Consider the following 21,982-nt stretch of genomic DNA (forward strand, 5'->3'; position numbering starts at 1 on the left):
ATGCCTAACATGGTTATCAATTTGCATTAACTGTCCACTTAGATGAGAAAAAAGTTACCACATGATAAATTTATTAAATTTATAGAGCAGTAACATATCTAGATCTTTTTGTAACTAAGACAGACTTCAATATATTGCTTAAGTAAGAGAGGTCTCATATAATATTGCAGTATCTGCAAGTTTTCCAGTAAGAAATATTTAAAAACATTTATAATGTATTTGTTAGACATTTCATCTTAATATTCTCATTTCACAGTTCTTGAATGCCATCCTGGTGGACATCAGATCCTGAGGAGCCCTTATCGAAGTGTTGATTTTGATTCATCTCACCTGCAGCAATCAGCTATTCAGGATTTAATATGTGACCATTCCCTGACACCAGGATGGTACCGCTTTATGATTTTTGATAAGCCGGCTGAGATGCCAACAAAGTGTGTGGAGGTATTGTTACACCTCGTTTGTTTGTGAGAAATAATACGTATTTTTCTCAAGAAATTCTCAATAAGATAGGTTAAAAAAAAGAAATAATTATGGAGACTGATATGGAGGGATGCAAACCATCTTTATCTCTAAATACACAACAATACAATATTAAAAATACATTAACTGGACAATAAAATCTTTGAAGCTATGGGCTGAAAATTTTTAAACTGAACAGGCTAGAGCAGAGGATACTAAATTATATTGCTTTTAGAGCATTCAAAAACTCATTTGCAGTCACTGCTAAAGGTGATTCTTCTCAGTGCTAGCATAGCAGCAGTATCTTGCTCTGAAACCACAACTATATGACAGTCAGTTAGTTAGTGCATCACTGAGAACATGCAAAAGCAGTATGGAGACTTGCAGCCACGTGATGCCAATAATTGTGGAGCTTTTAAAATGATCATGTTAGAGCGAAGAGATTAATCCTAAAACGACTTGAGCTCACAGAGCTAACTGAAGATTAGTTTACTTGTCATTTGCAAATCCCCTAAGACTAAAAAATTACTTGGAATATTTAATACCTTTGATTTGTAATGCTTGATTTTGGAGCTACTTCAACATCTCTGTAATAGCTATTTTTTTGAGGAGGTACGTCTTTGTAACTTCCTATTTGAAAACATTTTCTTATTTTAAAAAAAATCATTAGAATATTTTACTTACGCTTTTTCTAATGGATGAAAGTACCTAAGAAAAAAATACTTTTAACAGGAACACAAAACAGCCAAAGCATATCGTGAAAATTCATTTGAGCTTGCAGCAGCTCCCTCCCCCCTTTTTTAATCACTAGAGCAGTACGAAGCAACTGAAGGACCCGGGTAAATCCTGTCTTTAATTTGCAGCTGAGTCAGGGCCGCAGAGGGCTGCGCCCCAGAGGGAGAAAGGGCGAGGGAAGCTCCGCYGCGTGCTCGTGCTCGGGGGCGCGTCGTGCTCTCGCCTCAGCTCRCGCCGCTGTACGGACCGGTCCGTAACGCAGCACACGTAACACTGAAAAAAAAAAAATATACATATATATATATATAGAGAGAGAGAGAACAGTGTATTTCCTGAAGGACTTTCAGTTAGGTTTAATACACACAAACTAACTACTTTTGTTTTCTCGGGGCAGATACTATATATACAAAGAACCAGCAAGGAAACTAGGGAATAATGTGGCGTTCTCAGCAGATGTTTTCTGAAACATCTGTGGGACCGTAACGTATCCATCCAGGAGAATTTTAAAAATCTGACCTAAATACTAAGCGTTTAGTAAGTTACCTGATAAAGATAGTCCGCCACCCGCATATGGAAGCCTCTAGGTTACGTAGCGGGAAGGATGGAGCGCAGCAGCAGCCGGGCCTAGCGTTAACCGTGTTCTGATGTTTCCCCCCGGCGCCGAAGATGAACCGCTGCGGTACTCAGGCGCCTGTCTGGCTGTCCCTGGCGGAGCCGGCGTCCATGCCGCGGCCGGGGGAGATCAGGCGGCTCACGGCGTGTGCTACGTGGCAGTTCTTCTTCAGCGCGTCGAGAGACTGCTGTCTTTTCCGGATCCCCGTCAGCGTGAGGAACTGCGGAGGTTTCTTTGTTTACCTGCTGCAGCCCACCCAAGGATGCATGGGCTACTGCGCCGACGGTGAGCAAACGCGTGCTCTAGCTCGGCGCAATGTCTGTGTTTGTTAGTAAGTGTGTTTGTCAAGTGTTCTGAGGTCAAAAGCTATTTTCAAAATAGCTGTATGTACTAAAATCTTCTATATTCCTGACTTACAATATTGATACAATACATCAATAATTTGATGTGGAAAGGCATGTTCACACCATCCTCTTCCAGTCTATATTTGGCACTCAAGTACTGTTCAATACCCAGGAACATAAGAATTTAAAATTCTGACATAGGTAGGGATAGAAGAAATTTAGAAATGAAAATTCAGGGGACTTAGGCTGACACTCAGACTCTGCAAATATTCATTAGTGAGATATAATTTTGTGTCAGAGTAAATACTGTTTAAGAGCTTGACTAAGCTATATGCATATCACTTATTGTTTAGCTTCATCAGGAATATCTTTCTTATTGTAACTCTTTTTATCTTCTTTCTGGAGAGTACACACATTGTTGGTAGAGAAAATGCAAAGTGGAAATACTCTACTGATCGACATTTTATTAGTGCTGTGGGAAAGAGCTGCAGGAAAGTTCTCTTACAGTGCCTTCAGATGTCTTGGCCCTGTGTGCTGCAAAAGCACATTGCTGTTCATGAATATATCACTTAAGAACAATTTACCGTTGTTGTATATGCAAAGCCACAGACCTGTGATCCTGGAGGAGTAGAAATTCAAGGCACCTGTAGCAGTAAGTGCTTTCTTTCAATTTTTCAAGGTTCTCTTTGCATCCATGACCCAATGACTTCCACATTTAGTCATATTTTATTTGAATAAAAGATGGTCGTGTTATCAACAGTATTGYTTGATCTTCTGCGGGATGAGTGGTTTAGAAATAATTTCCAATCTGGGATTACAAATGTAGTTTCTGAGCATAATGCTCAGAACAAATGTTAAAATGTAATTTTAATAATGCTGATTTATAGATTACTTTTATTTGCAGATTCATTTCATATTTGACTCCCATAGAATCATACTGTTGCCAATTCCTTTTCTTTATAAGTGGAGAAAATCCTCTTCTGGTGCACAAATTCCCTTACATGTTACTCTCTCCTCTCTGGTAAGRCAATTCATCTCATTTAGTTTTTTCCCCTCTTCAGCATTTTCCTGTGGACTAAAATACAATCAAATGCTGATAAAGAAAAATTTTTCTCATGTTAATAATTTATGCAAGGAAAATACAAATTTTCACTGATTTTCTCAACAATTACATAAGAATTTATATATGTGTGTGTATATATATAAAGGTAAATATTATTAGTTTATTAACTGACAAAGTATATGTCAATGTTATTTCATCCTATAATGTTTTTGCACAGAATAAAAAGCACAAACTACACTTTTGTTTGACTAGGTAAACTGGCTCCATCATCATCTGCATCTGTGTCGCCACCACTACCATCTACCCCTGAAGTTATAGCAGAGTTGATCAAAGGAAGCGTATACCTAAGGTGCACCTTTGGCATTCCTTTTGCAAACAGCTCGGTTGGATTTATTGTAGCTTGGTCCAGGCTTTCTCCTGAAGGTGTCAAAGAAGAATTGAAACGTGAGACAGGAGTTGATACATTCTCACTTTTAGAACTAGATGGCATAAACCTCAAACTTGGAGACAGAGTATGTTAAAAATAATTTTAATCTCTTTGTATCTTTGTAAATATGTTATTTTCCCTCTATAGGCATTTTATCTATTGACATATGATTTCTTAATGCTGAATAGATACTAACAGTTGTTAGAGACARTGTCCTAGCATCTTTGCAGATAATATTTCTTGGCAGAAAAATTATGCCTGTAGGTGTTGTTTACATCAACAGTGTCCATATGAATGTGGAAACATCACAGAAGGCATCAGCAGTTAACCACTGCCTTTAAAATTTTGAGACTCACAGTCTCAGTGCAGTGTAGCATACCTCCAGTAGATAAATGTTTATTCAAGTCATCTTCACCTTCAACTGTGATTTTGTTTGATACAGTAAATTAAGAAGACTTTGGATGCAACTGCATCTAAGTGAGAGCTTATAACAGCTAGCTGTTGTGAGAAGCTGTGTTGTTGATCCAGTAAATAACTCTTCCTCTGAATCAGTAACAAATTACTGCTTGGTCGTGATGTTCAGAGGTTTTAAATTCTCTTTAATAATATTTAAATGATTTAATCTCCACCATTAAAGGCAATGGGAGTAATTCCATTAACATAAGTGGTAGCAGACTCAAGATCTAGGATCATGTGGTAACGCTGAGAAGCTTAAGCACTGAAAAACCGATGGGCTTCTAGCTGTATATAYGAAAATGCAGGTTAATATTTCCTGGCCACAAAGAAAAGCATAGAGTTTTATTTTTAATATCCAGTTTGCTACTATTTTCCTAAGTTGTTTTATCTTGATAATGCACTGGGGTTCAGGCCAAAGACAGGGTACTTGGATGGCTTGTAGACAACAGTAGTAACTGCTAGTCCTCAAAAATCCTTTAGAGCATTTGTGAGTAGCTGTCTGACAATGTTAGCTCAGTGACTGTCAAAAAGAAAGGAACAGAGAATTAAGTCATGAACTATACGCTGCTGCTATAAATTTGCCCAAAATCTCAAATATTACAGGTATCATCACTGTATCCCAAAAAGACTTTAGCAATAGAACTGGAAAAAAGAGTGATTAGTGGCATGTGACTGGCTGATTGTGAAGACAGATTTCAGTAAACCTCCTCAGCTTGAAAAAGAGATCGTTCAAGCCCATAATACCAGGAAAAGGTATAGTAAGAGGAGGAGTAGGGCTGGTTGTTTTGTATAATCTGTGATCTAAAAGGCACTCAACAAAATTAAAAGGTAACAGACAAAAATAAGAATATAACATGTAATTAAAGAGTAGGATACATTTCCAGAAGATGTTAGGGCCTGGAAATGGTTCAGAAGAGATCAGTCAAATCCATGGAGGTCTGGGTGCTCGCTAAATCTGATGATCTGTATGCAGCCTTTAGTTCAAGCAGGCTCTGAAGCACTGACAGAGTATGCCAGGAAAAGGTCTTTGTGGAGTCAGCCCGTTTCTGTATTTTCCTTAAGCATCACCACTGGCAATTGGTAACTTCTGATGAAGACTGGGCTTGATGAATCCCTTAGCTGACTCATTATGGTTTGGTTTTTTATTGCCAGAGGGACTGCAAGTCAAAAGTATATTCTATTGTGTTGTTTTTGTTCTACAGGTTTACTGTAGCAGTTCTGCTTTTCTCTTGGAGAAACCAGATATACAGAGCTCTCCTGTTGAGAGCAAGGAATTTTTTGCTGGCATTAAGGTAATTTGAAAAGAAAACAATATCTTACTTTATTGTAGTAAGAATCTTCCTGAGTCATCTTTCTATGATTCTATTACTGCACCTAACATGTAAATATTAATAAATTTTCTGTCAGTCCATTAAAACATTTACATCAGTAAATATTTTGTCATTATTATGTGTTCCACAGTGATAAAATCATGAAGGATGATGAATAAAAGTAAATTGGGATCACAACAGCCACATAAAACAGCTGGGCCTCTGACTAGAAGGCACTTAAGCTGTATTGTGGATTAATAGAGCATATACTTGACTGCAGTGAACTTAGACTTGTCAAGTATTGGGGGAGTCAAAGGTGTTCCCTCATCTACTCAAGGTGCAGGAAGACTGAATCATCAGCTCACACAAATTATAACAGCACAGTGAATGCCCTGACCTCCAGAAGCTGGACTAGACTCTATGTTCATAAACTAAGGAGGGCCACAGCTCAAACTGGGGCTCTGGCAAGTTAATTAGCTCAGCTGGGAGAGCATTAGACTGAAGATCTAAAGCTCCCTGGTTCAAGCCCAGGCTTCAGCAAGGGGGAGTCCTTGTAGCTCCTTCTCTGGAGATATTCAMGGCCTGCCTGGATACATGTTCTAGGTGACCCTGCTTGAGCAGKGGGGTTGGACTAGAKGATCTCCAGAGAGCCCTTCCAACCTTTCCAATTCTATGATTCTAGTTGTTCAGTATGTTAAATTGCTTCTGCCTTTCTGGTGTGATTTTGGCTTATCCCCGCTGGTGCTCCCAGAAAACACTCGAGCCTGGATCAGAGGATAGCTTTGGCCAGGGCRTATTCCCAGCTGACCATGGGGAAGAGGGAAGGCTGAGGCCAACCTGTTTTGGGGTTAGACAGTGGAACTGGGGAGAGTTTAATCATGTAGACATGAGCTGTGCCATGCCATTTGGTCAGAGAACAGGTCCAAGCTCATTTTTATCCTCCCTGTGGTTGTAGCTCTACGGGCCAGTTTAGCAGCCAGGAAGAGGCTGTTAATCCCAGAAAGATGCATCTGTGTGATTACATACTAGAAATTAGACTGTTGACTTGCGTGATGATTCACCATTTATAAAGTGTGAGCTTCTGTTTCTGCAAGATCAAGGGCCAAATTAGTCTCCTGTGCATGAAATTCTGCAGAATTCTGCAGTATAGCACCGGACTGCACTATTTTCCTTTTCATGTGGTGAGACTGTGTTGAGTTTTGCCCAATATACAATGCTCAGTTGCARGCCCCTGTATTTTGCTTCCTTATTGCATTTCTGATTATATATCTATTGTAAATTTACAGATGGGGTTTCCAGAGAAAATACTGTGCTTTTAAATTCTTTCAGGACATTGTTGCTCACAGATAGCTTATTTATTTTTTGCAGACAATACAGCAGTTTGCTGCATTGCATTTTATTCTCCAGGTGTTAYGCAGAGAACACATTTTGTGTTAACGTGCTTTGATAATTCCTTACCTTTCTAGCAACCCTATAGAGCTGCCTTTTCCTTTGCCTCGCCCCATGTTCTCACCCTACTAAGGCTCTCGCCACAGTGTCCTCATCTACTCTACACTGTGCTTCTGCTCCTCAGCCCATCCTAATAAGCCTCACGAGTGGAGTGGCCCTGCACCATGCCATTCCCTGTCCTTAATTTTCTACTTCACGCCTGATATGTTCGCTCTTGCTGGTTAGTAAGCAGTACTGTGGTTCACCCAGAAAAGTTTGTATTTCAAGTATAATTTCTCCTGTGCTAGATATATCCAGAAACGTATAGTATATCAGAAGATGGGAAGGAATACAGACTGGCAATAGAAAGTAGAATTCCTATTCCTTGTCGTGAGTTTGGGCAGCTTGAAAATGACTGCAAAATTTCACTAACATTAAATACTGTTGACCAAGGTAAGTATTATCCAGGGTTTACTACATTTTCTACATGTAATATGTTTTTATAAATATATTCTTTGATCTGCTTCTTTGGGAAAGCTAGTAAATTGTAAAATATTTAAGAGAATATTGGAACACGCCGCTATTGACAGTACTGGGGAATGCATCCATAATCCATAATTTAGGAGTATGTGCATAATTTCAGTACCTGAAATTAGCAGGTGTTTTTGGCAGCTATGGATTAGCAGGGCCATTTTTTGTTGACTTGAGTAGACAAAATTGAATACTACAATACTTGAGAAGTTTAGAATTTAGTTCAGTTATTGCCCAATGGGGCATTGGTTGCAAGTATGATATATGCAGTCACGAAATCCTCGTTTGTTTGCTACTATTAGTCTCTTCTATAAGCCCTTGTCAATGACAAGTCCCGTGAACATCAGGAGGAGCCTTGCCTATGCAGACAACCATTTTTATATCTTGCTGATGTTATGATTTTCATTTGACTCTGAAAAATTCAAACCATTTCTCTGTGTGTATGTGAAGATTTAGAGAGGGGGTTTTGCGTAACCCACCCCTGTAAACTACATAATTGTTTTCACTTATGGACAGAAAAATCTTTCTTATGTGTAAATAATATAGTGTTTTTATTGATAGTATTGCAAAAATTTGACTTGCTTAGAGGAGAACTCATTAATGATGTGTTTTCATTAAAACAGGTGAAGAACAGTTAGGTTTAAACTTGGCCCTTTCTTCTTGTCATGTGGATCTTCTCCAGAAACCCTGCAATAATGGAATTTGTAGTCAAGCTGTAAGTTACTTCACTGCTGTGACAGACTTCAGGCAGGATGGAGACAGAACTACCAGGATTGTGGTGGAACCTATATCCAGTGATAATTTCCTGTGGAATGGCTACACTCCAGAAAGCACACAGGTTGAAAATCTCCTAACTCTGTAAAACCATCAGGCCAAAAATGTGGCTGATGTAAATGGAGCTCCTGTTTCAGGTGTGACATACTGAGTCACACTAAGATTTCTAGTGTGTTTAATATCCATAGTTTTATCCTGCATTTTTGTTTGAATTAAGTTTTTATTACTACTTAGGTTGGTTAAAAAGTATAATATAACATACTGATTGGAATGTGAAATTTGCCTGAGTCTGCTTATTCTTAACCTGGCTTAACTTACTACATCTTTCTTTGTTTTGAAGATTACTGTAAAGGATCTACCCACTGCTTACTGCTACTCATTTACTGATCCTCATATAATTACRTTTGATGGAAGGTAATCACTAGATTGCTGCTCTTAATTTTAAGTGATTTCATATCATGCTATCTATGCTAATGATATAATTTAACTGTACTTCTCCACAATTGCCTTCTGTATTTTTATACTCTTTGCTGGACAAAAAGGATAAACATTCTTCAGTTAGCAAAAGCTTCATGCCACTGTTGATGATACTTGTAATATTTGTATTTCCAAATGCAAGCTTTGGGTTGTGGCAAAAGAGTAAAGAAAATGGACTGTTTTCCTTTTTTGAGGAGTGTGCAAGGGAGGAAGAGGGACTGTACAGCCTATTGGATACGAAAGATGGAAATCTTATTAAATATGAATAATGATTGATTAAGCAAAACTATTTTAATTCAAAAGAGTTTCCAATCTACAGTGTAGTTTCTCTGACCTTGAGTGTAAGTATCTGAACCTCTGTAAGGATCAAGACACTAGAAGCTAGCTGTTGTCTGCTTGATGTTGTGCTGAGTTTGTTCATGGCTTTGAAAGCTATTTATTCACTGCTGTCCATTGCACATTACTAAAACGTTACAAAATGAAGATTGCTTCCTTGTCCACCAGTGGCATTCTTTTGGTTTGCTTCTCTCTTCCAAACATTTCTAATTCACGGAAGGGGGCAAAACAAGTCCAGATTCCATGCATGAGAATTGTATATTCTCTGCTCAGCCAAAGCGTATTTCTTCAAGTGACWGGGTGAGGGGAAGAGGATGGCTTGCCTCCAAGTAAGGGTGTGCAACTCACAACCTGGGTCTTCTTGTGAACCTGATAAAGGAAGAGAAAAGACAAACTGTAATGGCTACTCCGATAGCACTGTGACTAGTAATAATGATATTCATAATAAAAAAAAAAGTCACAGTTATTATCTTTCCTTCTTCAGTGGAAATTATAGGGGTGGTTTCACAGGGCATTTTAACTGTCGATGTATTGTCTGTCATCAAGCCTGCTTACGAAGCAGTGTGATTTACTGTGATATGTGCTTGCTGGAAGCAAGATGCTGAGGAGGAAAAATACTGTAAAGGGTAAACAGCGTTGCTACTTTATTTTACAAACTGAGGAAAGGGAGCTGTCCATGCTAAAACGCAGGTAATCCTGTGCAGTCCCAATAGGGCAGCCATCTACAGCWTTTCTGTTGGACAATTATTCACAAAATGAATGACTGTTCTGCAGTTARCTGTCAAATGCCATTTATAGCTAAAAAGTTGTTGGAAGTGGGTTTATTTTTCCTTCCTCAGCTCTACCCCCCAACCCCAAATCATTAAATTGGCTGTTTTAACCTTGCTTCAGGGAACAGATGGCTAACCCTAAGGAAAAAAAGCCACTATTTACGGTTTTCATTTTAAATCATTTTCAAGTCTTCAGGAATAAGCACTCTCCATCTCATCTGTAGTAAAACAAACCTTTTTTAAAGTATGTGATTTTCTAAATCATTTTGTGAAGCTGTGTCAACACGCCTGCCCCACACATGCACACTATTAAGCATCTTGCTCCTGCTGCATAGGTGCATTGCTGTAGAAACACAGAGTGAGAAGTACCTTCTGCTTCCATGTCAGGGTATACATGAGCACAATTGGGTAAAATTAAGCAGTACCAGAGAATGGCAGTTGYTTTATGGTTGTGTCCATTCAGAAGCAATTGTCTACATATACTTCATTATCCKTCTCTTTTGCTGCTTCTTCTGGTGTAACTGAGTTTTAAATTTTTAATTCATAGCTGCCTATAAGAAGATGTGGTGATTATCCAGGGTTTTGTGTTGGTTTGCGTGGCGTACTGTTTGGTTTTCCTGATGCATGGATGTAATTTGTAGAATCAAAACTCACAAAACATTTGAGATCTATATTAAGATAAAGTTGATGACATACAGTGATGCAGCTATCTTATAACTAAGGCAATATCGTATGTTTTTCTTTTGATACCAGAGTCTATGACAATTTTGAAACAGGAACGTTTGTTCTCTATAAGAGTATGTCTCGAGATTTCGAGGTTCACGTTCGCCAGTGGGACTGTGGAAGTCTTCACTATCCAGCCTCCTGTAACTGTGGCTTTGTTGCCAAAGAAGGAAGTGATATAATTGCATTTGACATGTGCAGTGGTCAGCTACGTGAGTCACAGCCACACTTATCTGTAATAAGTAGAGACACAACTGGAAGCAATGTCAGGATCACTGAGTCCTACCTTGGAAGAAAAGTAACAGTAAGTGGTAAATATTACTTGCYGAGGTAATATTTATCTTGGCAATTATTTTTGTCAGTTCACACCAATTATAGAACTAAACATGCTTTATTTCTTGTAATTAAGCAATACAGTAAAGCCTGTTTTACAGTTATGGTCCTTTGACTGATGTTTTGCATGTAAGTGAGGGATGTTATCCTTGAAAACAACAATGTGTCAGCATAGACACCTTTCTGGAACCATGTTGGTAATCACAGCATACAGCTCTTGTATGAATTGTGCAGTGTTGTGAATCAATATGCACTTACTTAGCAGTACTAATTTTCCAAAATGGGATTTCTGCTATGCATGCACAGTGTTTTGCTCATGACAGTGTCATATAGGAAGGCCTGTGTATGCAAATAGTTAGGTATGCTAAATGACATGCATAGAATTGAAAGTGTCAATGGCTTCTCTAGAGAATGTGGCCCTCAAATATAATACTCAGATTTGTTTTTATAATTTGCTATCACTTTTCTTTCATAGGTAACATTGCTATAGGGCCCCAGTGAATCTGAAATGAAGCAGAATGTAAAAATGAAACACCTAGCTTCTCTCTAATCACTCTGTGGGTCTGGAAGGCAAGCCATAAAATCAATATGCCTTTTCAAGTTGGGTTTAGCTATCAGTATAAGAATACTTTAAATACTTTGCTTTTATCTGAAGCAGTTCCTTTGAAGACTTAATATATTAAATATCAAGACATATTTAGGCCATAGAGAGATGAAATTCCCTTTCATAGGTGATGGTACAGAAAAACAGAAAAATTAAGTGTCAGATTAGTGTAGCAGGTCAATAACGGAAACAGCGTTTACATTTAGAAGTCATAAAATCTTGTGTCCTTATTTCAGCTATCTGTGTCTCATGGATTTCCATGAATGTTTATTGCTTATTTCTCTTTTATGTGCACAAGAGTCTGCTTTTCTCCTTTGGCACAACACTCCAGTGCAATTTGTTTGTTTTGTGCAGGGAAAAATGTGCAGCTGGATTGTGTTCTTTAATTCTTCAGATTAGTAGATTAGAAAGTGTTAATTCCACTCAGTATATTTTTAGAATAACATTTTTACTTGATCAATAAAAATACCAAAGAGCATTGTAAAACTTATGAATACTGTATTRATAGCTATTGATACCATCACCTATTCAAATGTGGGATTTTATCCATGGGGAGGATTTTGCTCTTGAAAATTTCTTTCAAGAGATGATAAAGTTGTCTAAAATAAAATAGTAAATGTAAAATACTAAATGTTTGAGATTATTTTGAACTGTCCTAAAGTTTTAGGAACATTTGGGATCAGTTTTCTAGGTAGTAAATGACTCTATATTAAGCTACTTACATGCRGAGAATCATAAAGCTCACAGAAAGACAGCTGAGAAAGGTGTCACCAAAGAATCAATTCATATGACCAGAATTATTTATCCCTTGCCCTGTGCCAGCATATGATGAGTGAGTGGTCTCTTTTTCTTTGCCCAGCTGGATTTTTGATTCTTTCTGGTTTTGAGGTTATTGACCTTCCACAGAATATCTGCTAATGATGAATGAAATTTATTGGCCTGCAGTGCACTGCCTTAGCTGACAGTCATACTTGCTGAGATTGAGATGTACAGGACTTTTCTACAAGGCTTTGCAAAAAAAAAAGAAAAAACAAAAATGTTCTGATCCAGATTGGTTAGAGCCTGAGTTTAATGGAATGTTTTTATACACTTGGCCTTTGTCAATTGTTCCTTACCAACGAACATACCTAATTTTATTAAAAGTGTTTCTCATGATGATATTGCCAATCTCTTTTTAGGTTTTGTTTTCTTCTGGAGCTTTCGTTCGTGCTGATGTGAGTGAATGGGGAATGAGCATAACGCTTAGGGCACCCAGTTCAGATTACAAAAATACAATGGGACTCTGTGGCACCTTTGATGGAAGTGCAGAAAATGACTATCACACTGCAAGTGGGATGGAAATCCCAAACAATTCTAATGTTCCTTTTTCTTTTATTAACGAATGGAGGTAACAAAATACTTCTGTTTCAATCAAATACCGTCATTTTTGGTTCAACCTTTCCTTTGCACTCCTAACTTGTCTAAATAAAAAAATCTTTCTAACTTTTAAAGTTGATGTTAAAATGCCATCATTACTTTCCAYGATTAATTTTGGTGTAAATTGAAACTGAAGCATCAAATTAGTATTTAAGTAGTAATTATGATATAAGATCAGTTTGAATAAGTTTTGAACAAAATACCAAGACTTACAGAAAAGTCACTCATCCCATTTGTTAAAARTTACTCTCATAGTTTTGTAATTTAGCTGGGGTCCTTAAATTTAGCTGAATGCTGCAGATGTTGTCATCTGTAGTATAGAAGTATGAAACAGCAAAAAGCAAAACAAACACCACATTCTTACTAAGACAAAGAAAATAGACAAGGCATTTGAGATACAGCTTCTTTTTTTCTTTTTTTTTTCCCTAGAATTTCACCAGGAGACAGCTTGTTTGACAAGACACCTGCTTCTTTAACATCTTCTACAAAAAGAGCCTTCTGTGACTGCACACTTGAATATGCTGGACTGTATCAACCTGAAAATAAACTAGAGTCAGTGTATAAATCAGAATTTCCTCTCTCTTGCAAAGAAAGTGAGAATAGTAGATTTCCTTCTTTGATACCAGGACTGGATGTCACTGCTGAGTATCTCAGTCCTATTGATCTTGTCAGAGGCTTAAAGAAACGTTCRTCTGCACATGAAATGGATTCTTCTTCACTTCTGCAGAGGAACGGTCAATCTCAGAAGCAAACCACATTTCACAAAGTATCACTGGTAAACACAAGTTCAGTAGAAAACACTTGGATAGAAAGACAAGGAACTTCAAGCTCAGGCATTAGAAGAAATCCTCGCAATTACAGGGCTCGTCTTCTCAAAGGCCAATCTAATACAAGTAGAGGGAAACGCCAAAATTATTATGAATATCGTCCAGTATTTCCATTCCAAAGTCTTAGCCAAACAGACTTAGAAGGGTATAGCTATTTTTTTCCGGAGGACCATGCCAGTGATACACACCAAAAGTTTCTTCCTTCCTGGCCCACACCTTCAGGCCTGACTGAGTCGAGTGCTTTGGGATTGTGCCAACAGGCAATAGTTAATTCCAGTATAGGAAGATCTTGTGGTGGCCTTCTTGGTAGGCGATTAGAGGATGCAATAGACATGTGCGTTAAAGATTTGCTGCTGAAAGATGACCTCAGCTGGGCAGAAGCTCTCTTACCTCTTCTAGAGAATGAATGTGAGAAGAGAGTTTTAGAAGAAATAAATTACAACCAACAGGATCTTCAAGGGTCAGTTGAGAACCTACTTATTGCCTTAAAATGTCCCAATCTCTGCAGTGGTAATGGAGAATGTATAGAATGGGGTTGTGCATGTTTTCAAGGCTATAGCTCTTATGACTGCAGCATACTGTCTGGTAAGTGAACAAAACAATAAGATTTACTTAAATAGCATTTTCGATGTTTGTGCACCCTAGGTTTATTTTACTGCCTCTTTCCTGCTTTGTGCACTGGCAGAGGTTCCCTACAGTGGGGCTGTTTGTTATCCAGCAGCTTAGTTCCAGTTTAGAATTGCTTTCTATTTGGCCTTCTTGTTTCCCTAGGGCAAAACATGGGCTTAGTTTATGGTATGTCATATTTCTTAAATGGGAGGTTGCAATCCACAGTACTGTCCCAATAGGTTAGCATGTTTTCACATTCTTCCCTGTCTTCTGCAGGGAAGATACCACTTCTGTCTGTTCCCTATTGTTTATAAACTATATAATCCTATTTATTAACCRCAAGCAGAATGCTTTTCATTTTGGTGATGTTACGTCTGTGTAAGCAAACTGTTAAACATGGTGGAAACACAATTGATAATGAGGAAAAAAAGAGCTACAACAAATGTTGCTGGGCAGATTTTTACAGTAAATAGAAAATGTAGATAAGCAGACACACTGGAGAAGTATGAGAAACAGTATTAACAAAGTTAAAATGCTTTCAAATGAAATCTTTTAATATTTTATTTTGAAATGGCATTTTTATTTTAGTAGCTTATTTAAAAACAAATGGAGGAAGAGGTGAAATAGTAGTAAACCTTTTAAACTTGTACTGGAATTGTCTCACAAGCATTTGTAATAGAAAGAATGAAGATTTCAAATGGTGAAGCAAAAAATACTGGATAACATCATTTGTATAGTTTTCTTAGTTGGATGGATAAATAAACACATTACTTAATGCAAACGCATATGAATCAGTTAATGTATCAACTTTCACTGTCTAATCTCTGCTTCAAAGACCAGGTTCCAGAAATTACAGAGCTGGAGAATGCTGGGTTATGTGATATTCGACAGTATGACTGCACGTCGGTGAGAGCTTTTGGACATGGCTTCAGGGAGTCATCAGCTCTGAAATGTGAAATTAGCAAATTACAGGTATATGTATAGTAACGTCACCTTTAAGTTTCTCAGAGTATGCAAAAAAAATGTCCAATTAGGTGAGCCAGTTATTAATCATTTATGTGGGCACAACCCAATGCTTTTGCAGAAGCTAAAAGCGGAGGGACTCAGCACTTTCCAGCAGACACTCAAGTCTGCAAGATTGCCACTTCCACAGTGATAAGAGGAATCCAAAACATAACGGGAATATTTAGCAGCTGAGAGGGAGACAGCGGCATACAGCAGCTATCCATCAGGAAAGGGCAAGGGCATCTCTATTGGTWGCAGCTAGTACATTGTTTTTCTTTTATTTAAGTGCTTATAGAGAGGAAGTGAAGAGCTACTTTTTTGAAAAAGGGCAGCAAGGTTAAAGACATTTCTAGAATTTCTGTCCCAATCTAATGCTTGAAATAGCCCTTTTATAAATATAATAAATCTGTTACAAAAACAGAAAGGCATTTTTGATATGTTCTAAGTTTCTCTGGGGTAGAATATCCTGGCTATTTAATAACCTCAGCCCTGTACCCCAGGCTTGAACAGGAGATTTTATACAAATGTATACAGTTTTAGGAGGAATCAATATAGACAGAATGTTGTTATCCAAACCTGGAATTTGCCCAAGGCATTTAAGTAATTTAAAGTGTTAGCCTGATATAAACAATCTGTAGGTTTGAGGTTTTTCTTCATCTTGGAAATGAAAATTAAAAAAGCTCCAAAGTAAAATGGTGTTTCATTGATGGGATGATGGGGGAAATGTTCAGTGGGAAACTTTCATTCTTAAGGCAGAGGAGTTTTGCTTAGCTAGTGCCAGCAGATGCTAAGATGATTTTGACGGATTAAGCAATGTGGGCTATAGATTTTTCTTGAGCACAACACGTATCCACTCATCTGCAGGTTGGCTAGAAATGACTCCAGTCTTTGCACTGGAGTGTAAATTTACACTCCATTAGGTTAAAAGTCTTTTAGACCAAGCTCACAGTGAGACAGTTATCGGGAGCTTACTTACCACAGTTTGAGATGTCTCACCCTTAAGTCAGGGCAAGATTTTCTGATATAATGCTCCTTGTGGTAGTATACTTGGCTCCCAACTACAAAAACTTTCCGTTAAATCACTTTTATTGATGATCTTCTCACTGAGAAGATCCAGGTAGGAAACAAAACCCACTGCTTTTATCTGAAGTTCAGGAGGAAGTTGATTGTTTTTCCCTGAAAATACCGAAGAAAGGATTTTTTTTTTTTTTCTTTTTGCCCCAGGCTGGATTAATAGTGGCTTCATGGAAATGTCTATAGAGTTGCAATAATATAGAACTCCATGTATTTTGAGAAAAACTTGAGAGGTCAATATTTCATGGAAGAGTCATTTTGGCAGACTTTAGAGTTAGTACAAAGTGAATTTCTCAATTTTCATCTTTTCACTTGTGAAAGGCTGAATCAGACCCGTTGTCCAGGGTTTGTCCTACTATGCTGAAAAGGATGTAGATCTCATGCATGATAATAAGAGAGGTAATTCGAAGAAATCTGTATTGAATGACCTCACAGATGCAGGACTAGTAAATCTCTCTTGCTAAAGATTTTGGTAGGACATGACCAAGGAGTCTATGATTACACAGATCCAGAATTTACTTAATGTTTCTGAAGGAAATAGCTGAACATGCCTCCAGCTAATGACAAAAGATTTTTGGATAGAGAGACTCCATCACATTTCAAAGGTTATGTAACTAAATCCTCTCAAAATTTTATATTTAGAAGCATTTAGATACTCCTTTTACTCACTCCTGCTGAGAATTTCTTTAACAGTTATAGGAATAAAAAAGCCAAAGTGTTTTGTTTGAACAAAAATAGTCTGTATGTCCATTCAGCAAATGTTTCTATGTGAGGTTATTTTTTTCTGTTCATAAAAAAAAAAAAAAAAAAAAAAAAAAAAACACATGGCCTTATCAGCAGATGACTCCTCATGTCAGAACTGAGATTAAATAAAGGTGGCTTGACTGGCTGCTGTAGCTGAAGCAAGTAATGGTGGACAACTCGATAAAACCTAATCAAGCTCAGAATGATTTCTGATCTTCTTGTTCTCTAGATTCATAATCTGCCTGGATTCTTACTTCCACCTAAATTTATTTTCAGTATGCTTTTAGCCCTGCTTTTTATTTCTTACAGGAAGAACTCCTGTTGATATTAAGACTTTAGTCAAATATTATCATCCCCCCTTTTTTTAATATATCTTGAACTCTGAAGATAGATATTTGGATGACTTGCCCTCACGACAGTTTAGGAGAGAAGTCTACAGGGGCTGTGATAAAATTTATTGGCTTGTGCAAGAGTTCAGTGGCTACCTGTCAATATCCTAATTACTGGATTAGGTAGAAATCGATTCCTGTGCAAATAATAGTAAATTAATATTTCACATAGCACTTTAATCCAGAGACATGTTCAAATACAGTGCAATTTGTGTTTTGTGTGAGATGAAAATACTTTTGTAATGCGTTGCACTGAAAAACAGACTGTCTTAATATTTAGTATAAAGATAGCCAGTGGATTCTTGGAGAACCTCTAATTATGCCAGCTGCCTTCCAAAGTGCCAGGACTGTCGACTGTCAGTTACCAAGCGATGGCCAGCAGTCTGATGTCGTGGATCTTGTTGATGATAAACCTGTTGCCAGGTGGCAAATAAAGGTACTCTCAGAAATTTCAAATATTCACTTAAAGATATTCTTGTTATAGGGAAAATATATTGTGTAGATATTATCCTCTTTATTTTTTTCTTTATGGTTCTAAGTGTGGAACTCAACTTGCTTAACTTAGGGTCTCARTTTCATCACCTAAACATAAGTGTTGAGTGCCATTTGAGACTGCTCCCATGCAAGGGTACTGGCAGACACAACCTAGGACCTATCCTTCAAGATAAGAAGTTAAATGCCAGATGGTTACCCTAGAGCATTTCAAATGACATTGGACACTTATGGGAAAATTGAGTTGATTCTAGTCTACATGCATGAATCTGTAAGTGAGATGGACATYTGAGATCTCGTAAAGACTGACTCAATAAGGTCAATAAAGCCTAGAAAACTATTGAGTTTACCGTAAAGGAGACACCTACATCTAGTCAGTTAAATATCTGTCTAGACTTATTGGCAGGATTGGCTAGATTTCTGCTGACTATTTTAAGAGATTAAACAGTTAAATGTAGGTGTTTATGTAGGAGTTGAATCCCATGCTAGCAGTCCATGCTGGTGATAGGGTGATGCCTATCTGTGTTAATCCATTTCTTATCTACATTTTACAGATTTCCAATGATGGATTCATTTATAGCAACTCTAAAACAATGATATTGTATGATGGAGCCTGTCAAATGTGTGAACCACAGGAATCAGGGTTATGTACATTAAAGGTAAATATTTCATTACTGTATATATTTATTATGAAAATATGCAGATGGAAAAAAAATCTATATAAATCAGGAGACTATATGCAAACCCACCTCTTGTTTTCAACAGGGATTTTCCATGCGCAGAAATGATAAGCACAAATACTGAAGCTGGGATTTGGCAGCTTTGGAAAGAAATTAACGTTAATATAATTACCAAATAAAAATGAACGTGTTTTTAGTGGTTTATTTTTAAAAATAGTTGAAGTGTAGGATAGATCAGACTTTATTTGGCGCTTTACAAATACATTCAGATTTATTGTTTGACAACAGAARATTAATGAATCACATCGTTGTTATTTCTCTAAAGGAGAAAACATGCAACATAAATGGACTCTGTTATGGTGAAGGTGATACAAATCCAAGCAGCCCTTGCTTACTCTGCAGACCTGACATATCAAAGTTAACTTGGTCAGTTGTTGAAAGTAAGTTCTAAATAGTTTCTTTTATAATAGCAATAACTTGAAAATCTACTAAGTTTTCAAAATGTATGGATATAGTGAAGTTTTAACTATGTAAGTGTTTTTAGTTTTTAAGTTGGTCTTGTTTTTCATCTTACATTTTGAAAAGGGTATTTCATTTTTTTCAGATCAGATATATGAAAGTCAGRCTTTTTTTCCACCCCCTCATAGTAACCATCAAAAGTAACTGTAATGCAAATGATCAACAATCAGCTAATTAGCACTTTGCAGTCTTCTAATTTTTGGCACAACTATACCCACAAATGTTTGTGTTCAGCTTTTAGGAATAAAAGATATTTTCTAACGATAGATAGATATTCTTAGGCAAGTTGTTTCATTATTTGTGTGTATGTGTGTGTATATATATATATATATATATATGTATTATAGCCTATGTACAAAGAATTTTATCATAGGATCAAAGGAAAATTCAGATCAGAAGAGATGTCAGGAAGCTATTTAATTCAACCTCTTGCTCAAAGCAGGGTCAGCTGTGTGGTGAGACCAATTCAGTTAGGGTGTTAGTAGTATATAAGCTGCCACTCTTTTTCATGTTGCCCTCATGTGGATCAAAACCAGTGGGTTCAGCTACCTGTGGGTCCAAAATTGCAAGCAAGGTATTAGAGAATATAACAGAGAATGCACCTGTAAAATTTTATGTTCTCCAGAGATATCTAAAGTGCAATGGCAGCAATGTAGTTCCAAATACGYTAACAACAAGCAGCCTTTCTGCATGCAGCCTTTGCACTGATAGTTGCGTTAAGAGCCTTGCATAAATAAAAGTAACAGCTTTTAGACCTCCTAGCAATGTTTTATGTGATGTTTTGCTCCGAGGGTTCTCTGACTGGCTGACACCAGACAAGAGAGAAATGCAAGAAACTGGRTTAAATGGCAGGTCATATTTGTTAACAGTTAATATTCGGGCATGATTCACATCCATGGCATAGGTACATGGCCTAAACAAATACTCAAAGGCAGGACTCAAGGAGCAGGGTGTCAGATCAATGAGTAAGTTGTCATGTGGTTGAAATCCTTCAAGGAACAGTGAGTGTATTGGCTCTTTCATCACCTCATGCTCACTTATGCCAAGACGATCACTGCAGCCCAGTTCCAGATATTCCTTATCAATGTCTGTTTGTTTCTTAAAGGAAGTACCAATCACATCTGAGTTTTATTTATCTGCRCTTTCATCTGCAAACTGTAATTCTGCTTAGCTATAATACAGTTTAAATTCAAATAATTTCAAGTGATTTCTGTCTACAGAAGCAATGTATCTTAACAAACTCTTGCATGGCATAGCTAATTTCTTGCTAGTTTTGTTATAGCTACAAGGAAAGTGTCTAGTGTTTTTTGCTGTACCATTCAAATAACATTACATTTTGAAAGAAATAATTATATACAACTTCTTTAATAGAAAGACATATTGCTTTTTAATTTATGTAATAATGTACTGCAATTCTTGCTTGAAAGAGAAAACATCTCCTTTGTTGCAGACAACCAACCTCCAGTGCTTCAAACTTTTCAGGGAATGCTACAGACTTTCTATGGAGAAGATTTCRTATATCAATTTTTGGCTTCAGATCCAGAGGGCTCTGCTATTCTTTTTWCATTGGAGTCTGGTCCTGAAGGTGCCAGTCTTTCCCCATCAGGTCTCCTTTTATGGAAAGCTATATCTAAGAATCCCCATAAATTAATATTTTCCTTGACAGATGACTGCAATGCAGAGACAAAGGTAGAAATAGAGGTAATGAATATTGCAGTCAAATGGCTCATACTAATAAAATTTTAAGATATTTATTTACAAAATTTATTGCTAGCTTGTAAAAAAAAGAAATCTTTTCTACTGGACTTGTCTTGTAGGTCAATGTAAAATCATGTGATTGCCTAAACAATGGCTCATGTGTGACAGATATTAATTTCCCTCCTGGAAGTGGAAGATACCTTTGTGCATGTATGGCTGGATTTAAAGGTGATCTCTGCCAAGAGAATACTGATGAATGTAAACCTAACCAATGTGGTGCTGGCAGATGTGTGGATGGAATAAACAGCTATTACTGTGAATGTCCACCTGAACTTCAAGGTAAGTTACTACTTTATACATGTAGTGACAACTGTCAGTTTCTAGTTTTATCTCTATAGATTTTTTTAACTTYTATTGACTGAAAATAGCTTACTGTTACAGTAAGAAGAAGAAATACTGTGGTAGTGTGATAAAGTTATATACAATATACTTCAAGATTTGTCTTGCATGTGTTACAACACAGATGCATCAGAAGAATGGGTAAAATGTGAGGCAAGCTGTTAACTGTGATCTGTGGCTCAAARTCGTATTTCTTGTTCACTGGCAACTTCATGCTGAAAACAATGGTTTAATAAAGTTAGTAAATGCTAGACTTGATTTTTCTTTCTATGTAGAAATGGCTTTGCTGAATCAATAGAAGAGTTAAATTCCTATGTGTATATGGATTTCAAGAGGAAATCTGTATTTCTTAAATRCGATGAGAAACCTGGACCTCCCAGTGCTTAAGCTGGAAGGAARTTGAGCAAGTTTGGCCATGCATCTGACCAGAGTCATCAGCCATTTCAAGCCCTGTGTTCCAGCTTGTAAATATTGCCAAAGGAGAGATTCTTTTTATGTTTTTAAATGATAAGTTAAGACTGATAATTCTTATTCAGACTATTTTAACAATTGATTAATACTATAGCTGAGCACATTGCAAGAACAAGTGATTAGGGGAGCAAAATTCCATATCCTCTTCCCCAGAGGTAAATTCAGCAACATAGTAAAACATAGGAGTACTGAGTCTGCTTACAGAGTGATTACTTCCATGCCTGCGTAGAATCATGTAGTCCACAAAGCCCATCCTCTCTATATTCTGCAATGATT

The 21,982-nt window shown here is 37.2% G+C and overlaps 1 protein-coding gene across 1 annotated transcript in view; it reads left to right on the forward strand.

Moving 5' to 3' along the window:
- Nucleotides 1–246: 246 nt before the first annotated feature.
- VWDE (von Willebrand factor D and EGF domains) overlaps nucleotides 247–21,982 on the forward strand; it is a gene marked incomplete at its 5' end in the record, with an annotated part of 35,090 nt that continues 13,354 nt past the window's right edge. Inside the window, 17 exons of the mRNA XM_085316461.1 lie at nucleotides 247–441; nucleotides 1,861–2,092; nucleotides 2,726–2,803; nucleotides 3,467–3,726; nucleotides 5,300–5,389; nucleotides 7,144–7,288; nucleotides 7,990–8,204; nucleotides 8,481–8,554; nucleotides 10,477–10,750; nucleotides 12,562–12,770; nucleotides 13,229–14,211; nucleotides 15,071–15,207; nucleotides 17,728–17,883; nucleotides 18,494–18,598; nucleotides 18,945–19,059; nucleotides 20,589–20,839; nucleotides 20,956–21,175. Of these exons, the coding sequence (XP_085172587.1) occupies nucleotides 247–441; nucleotides 1,861–2,092; nucleotides 2,726–2,803; nucleotides 3,467–3,726; nucleotides 5,300–5,389; nucleotides 7,144–7,288; nucleotides 7,990–8,204; nucleotides 8,481–8,554; nucleotides 10,477–10,750; nucleotides 12,562–12,770; nucleotides 13,229–14,211; nucleotides 15,071–15,207; nucleotides 17,728–17,883; nucleotides 18,494–18,598; nucleotides 18,945–19,059; nucleotides 20,589–20,839; nucleotides 20,956–21,175 (3,739 nt within the window). The remainder of the gene's footprint in view (nucleotides 442–1,860; nucleotides 2,093–2,725; nucleotides 2,804–3,466; nucleotides 3,727–5,299; nucleotides 5,390–7,143; nucleotides 7,289–7,989; nucleotides 8,205–8,480; nucleotides 8,555–10,476; nucleotides 10,751–12,561; nucleotides 12,771–13,228; nucleotides 14,212–15,070; nucleotides 15,208–17,727; nucleotides 17,884–18,493; nucleotides 18,599–18,944; nucleotides 19,060–20,588; nucleotides 20,840–20,955; nucleotides 21,176–21,982) is intronic.

Source organism: Rhea americana, unplaced genomic scaffold (genome assembly GCF_003343005.1).
Source record: "Rhea americana isolate MKP2758 unplaced genomic scaffold, rheAme1 scaffold_112, whole genome shotgun sequence".
In the NCBI taxonomy this organism is placed as follows: Eukaryota; Metazoa; Chordata; class Aves; order Rheiformes; family Rheidae; genus Rhea; species Rhea americana.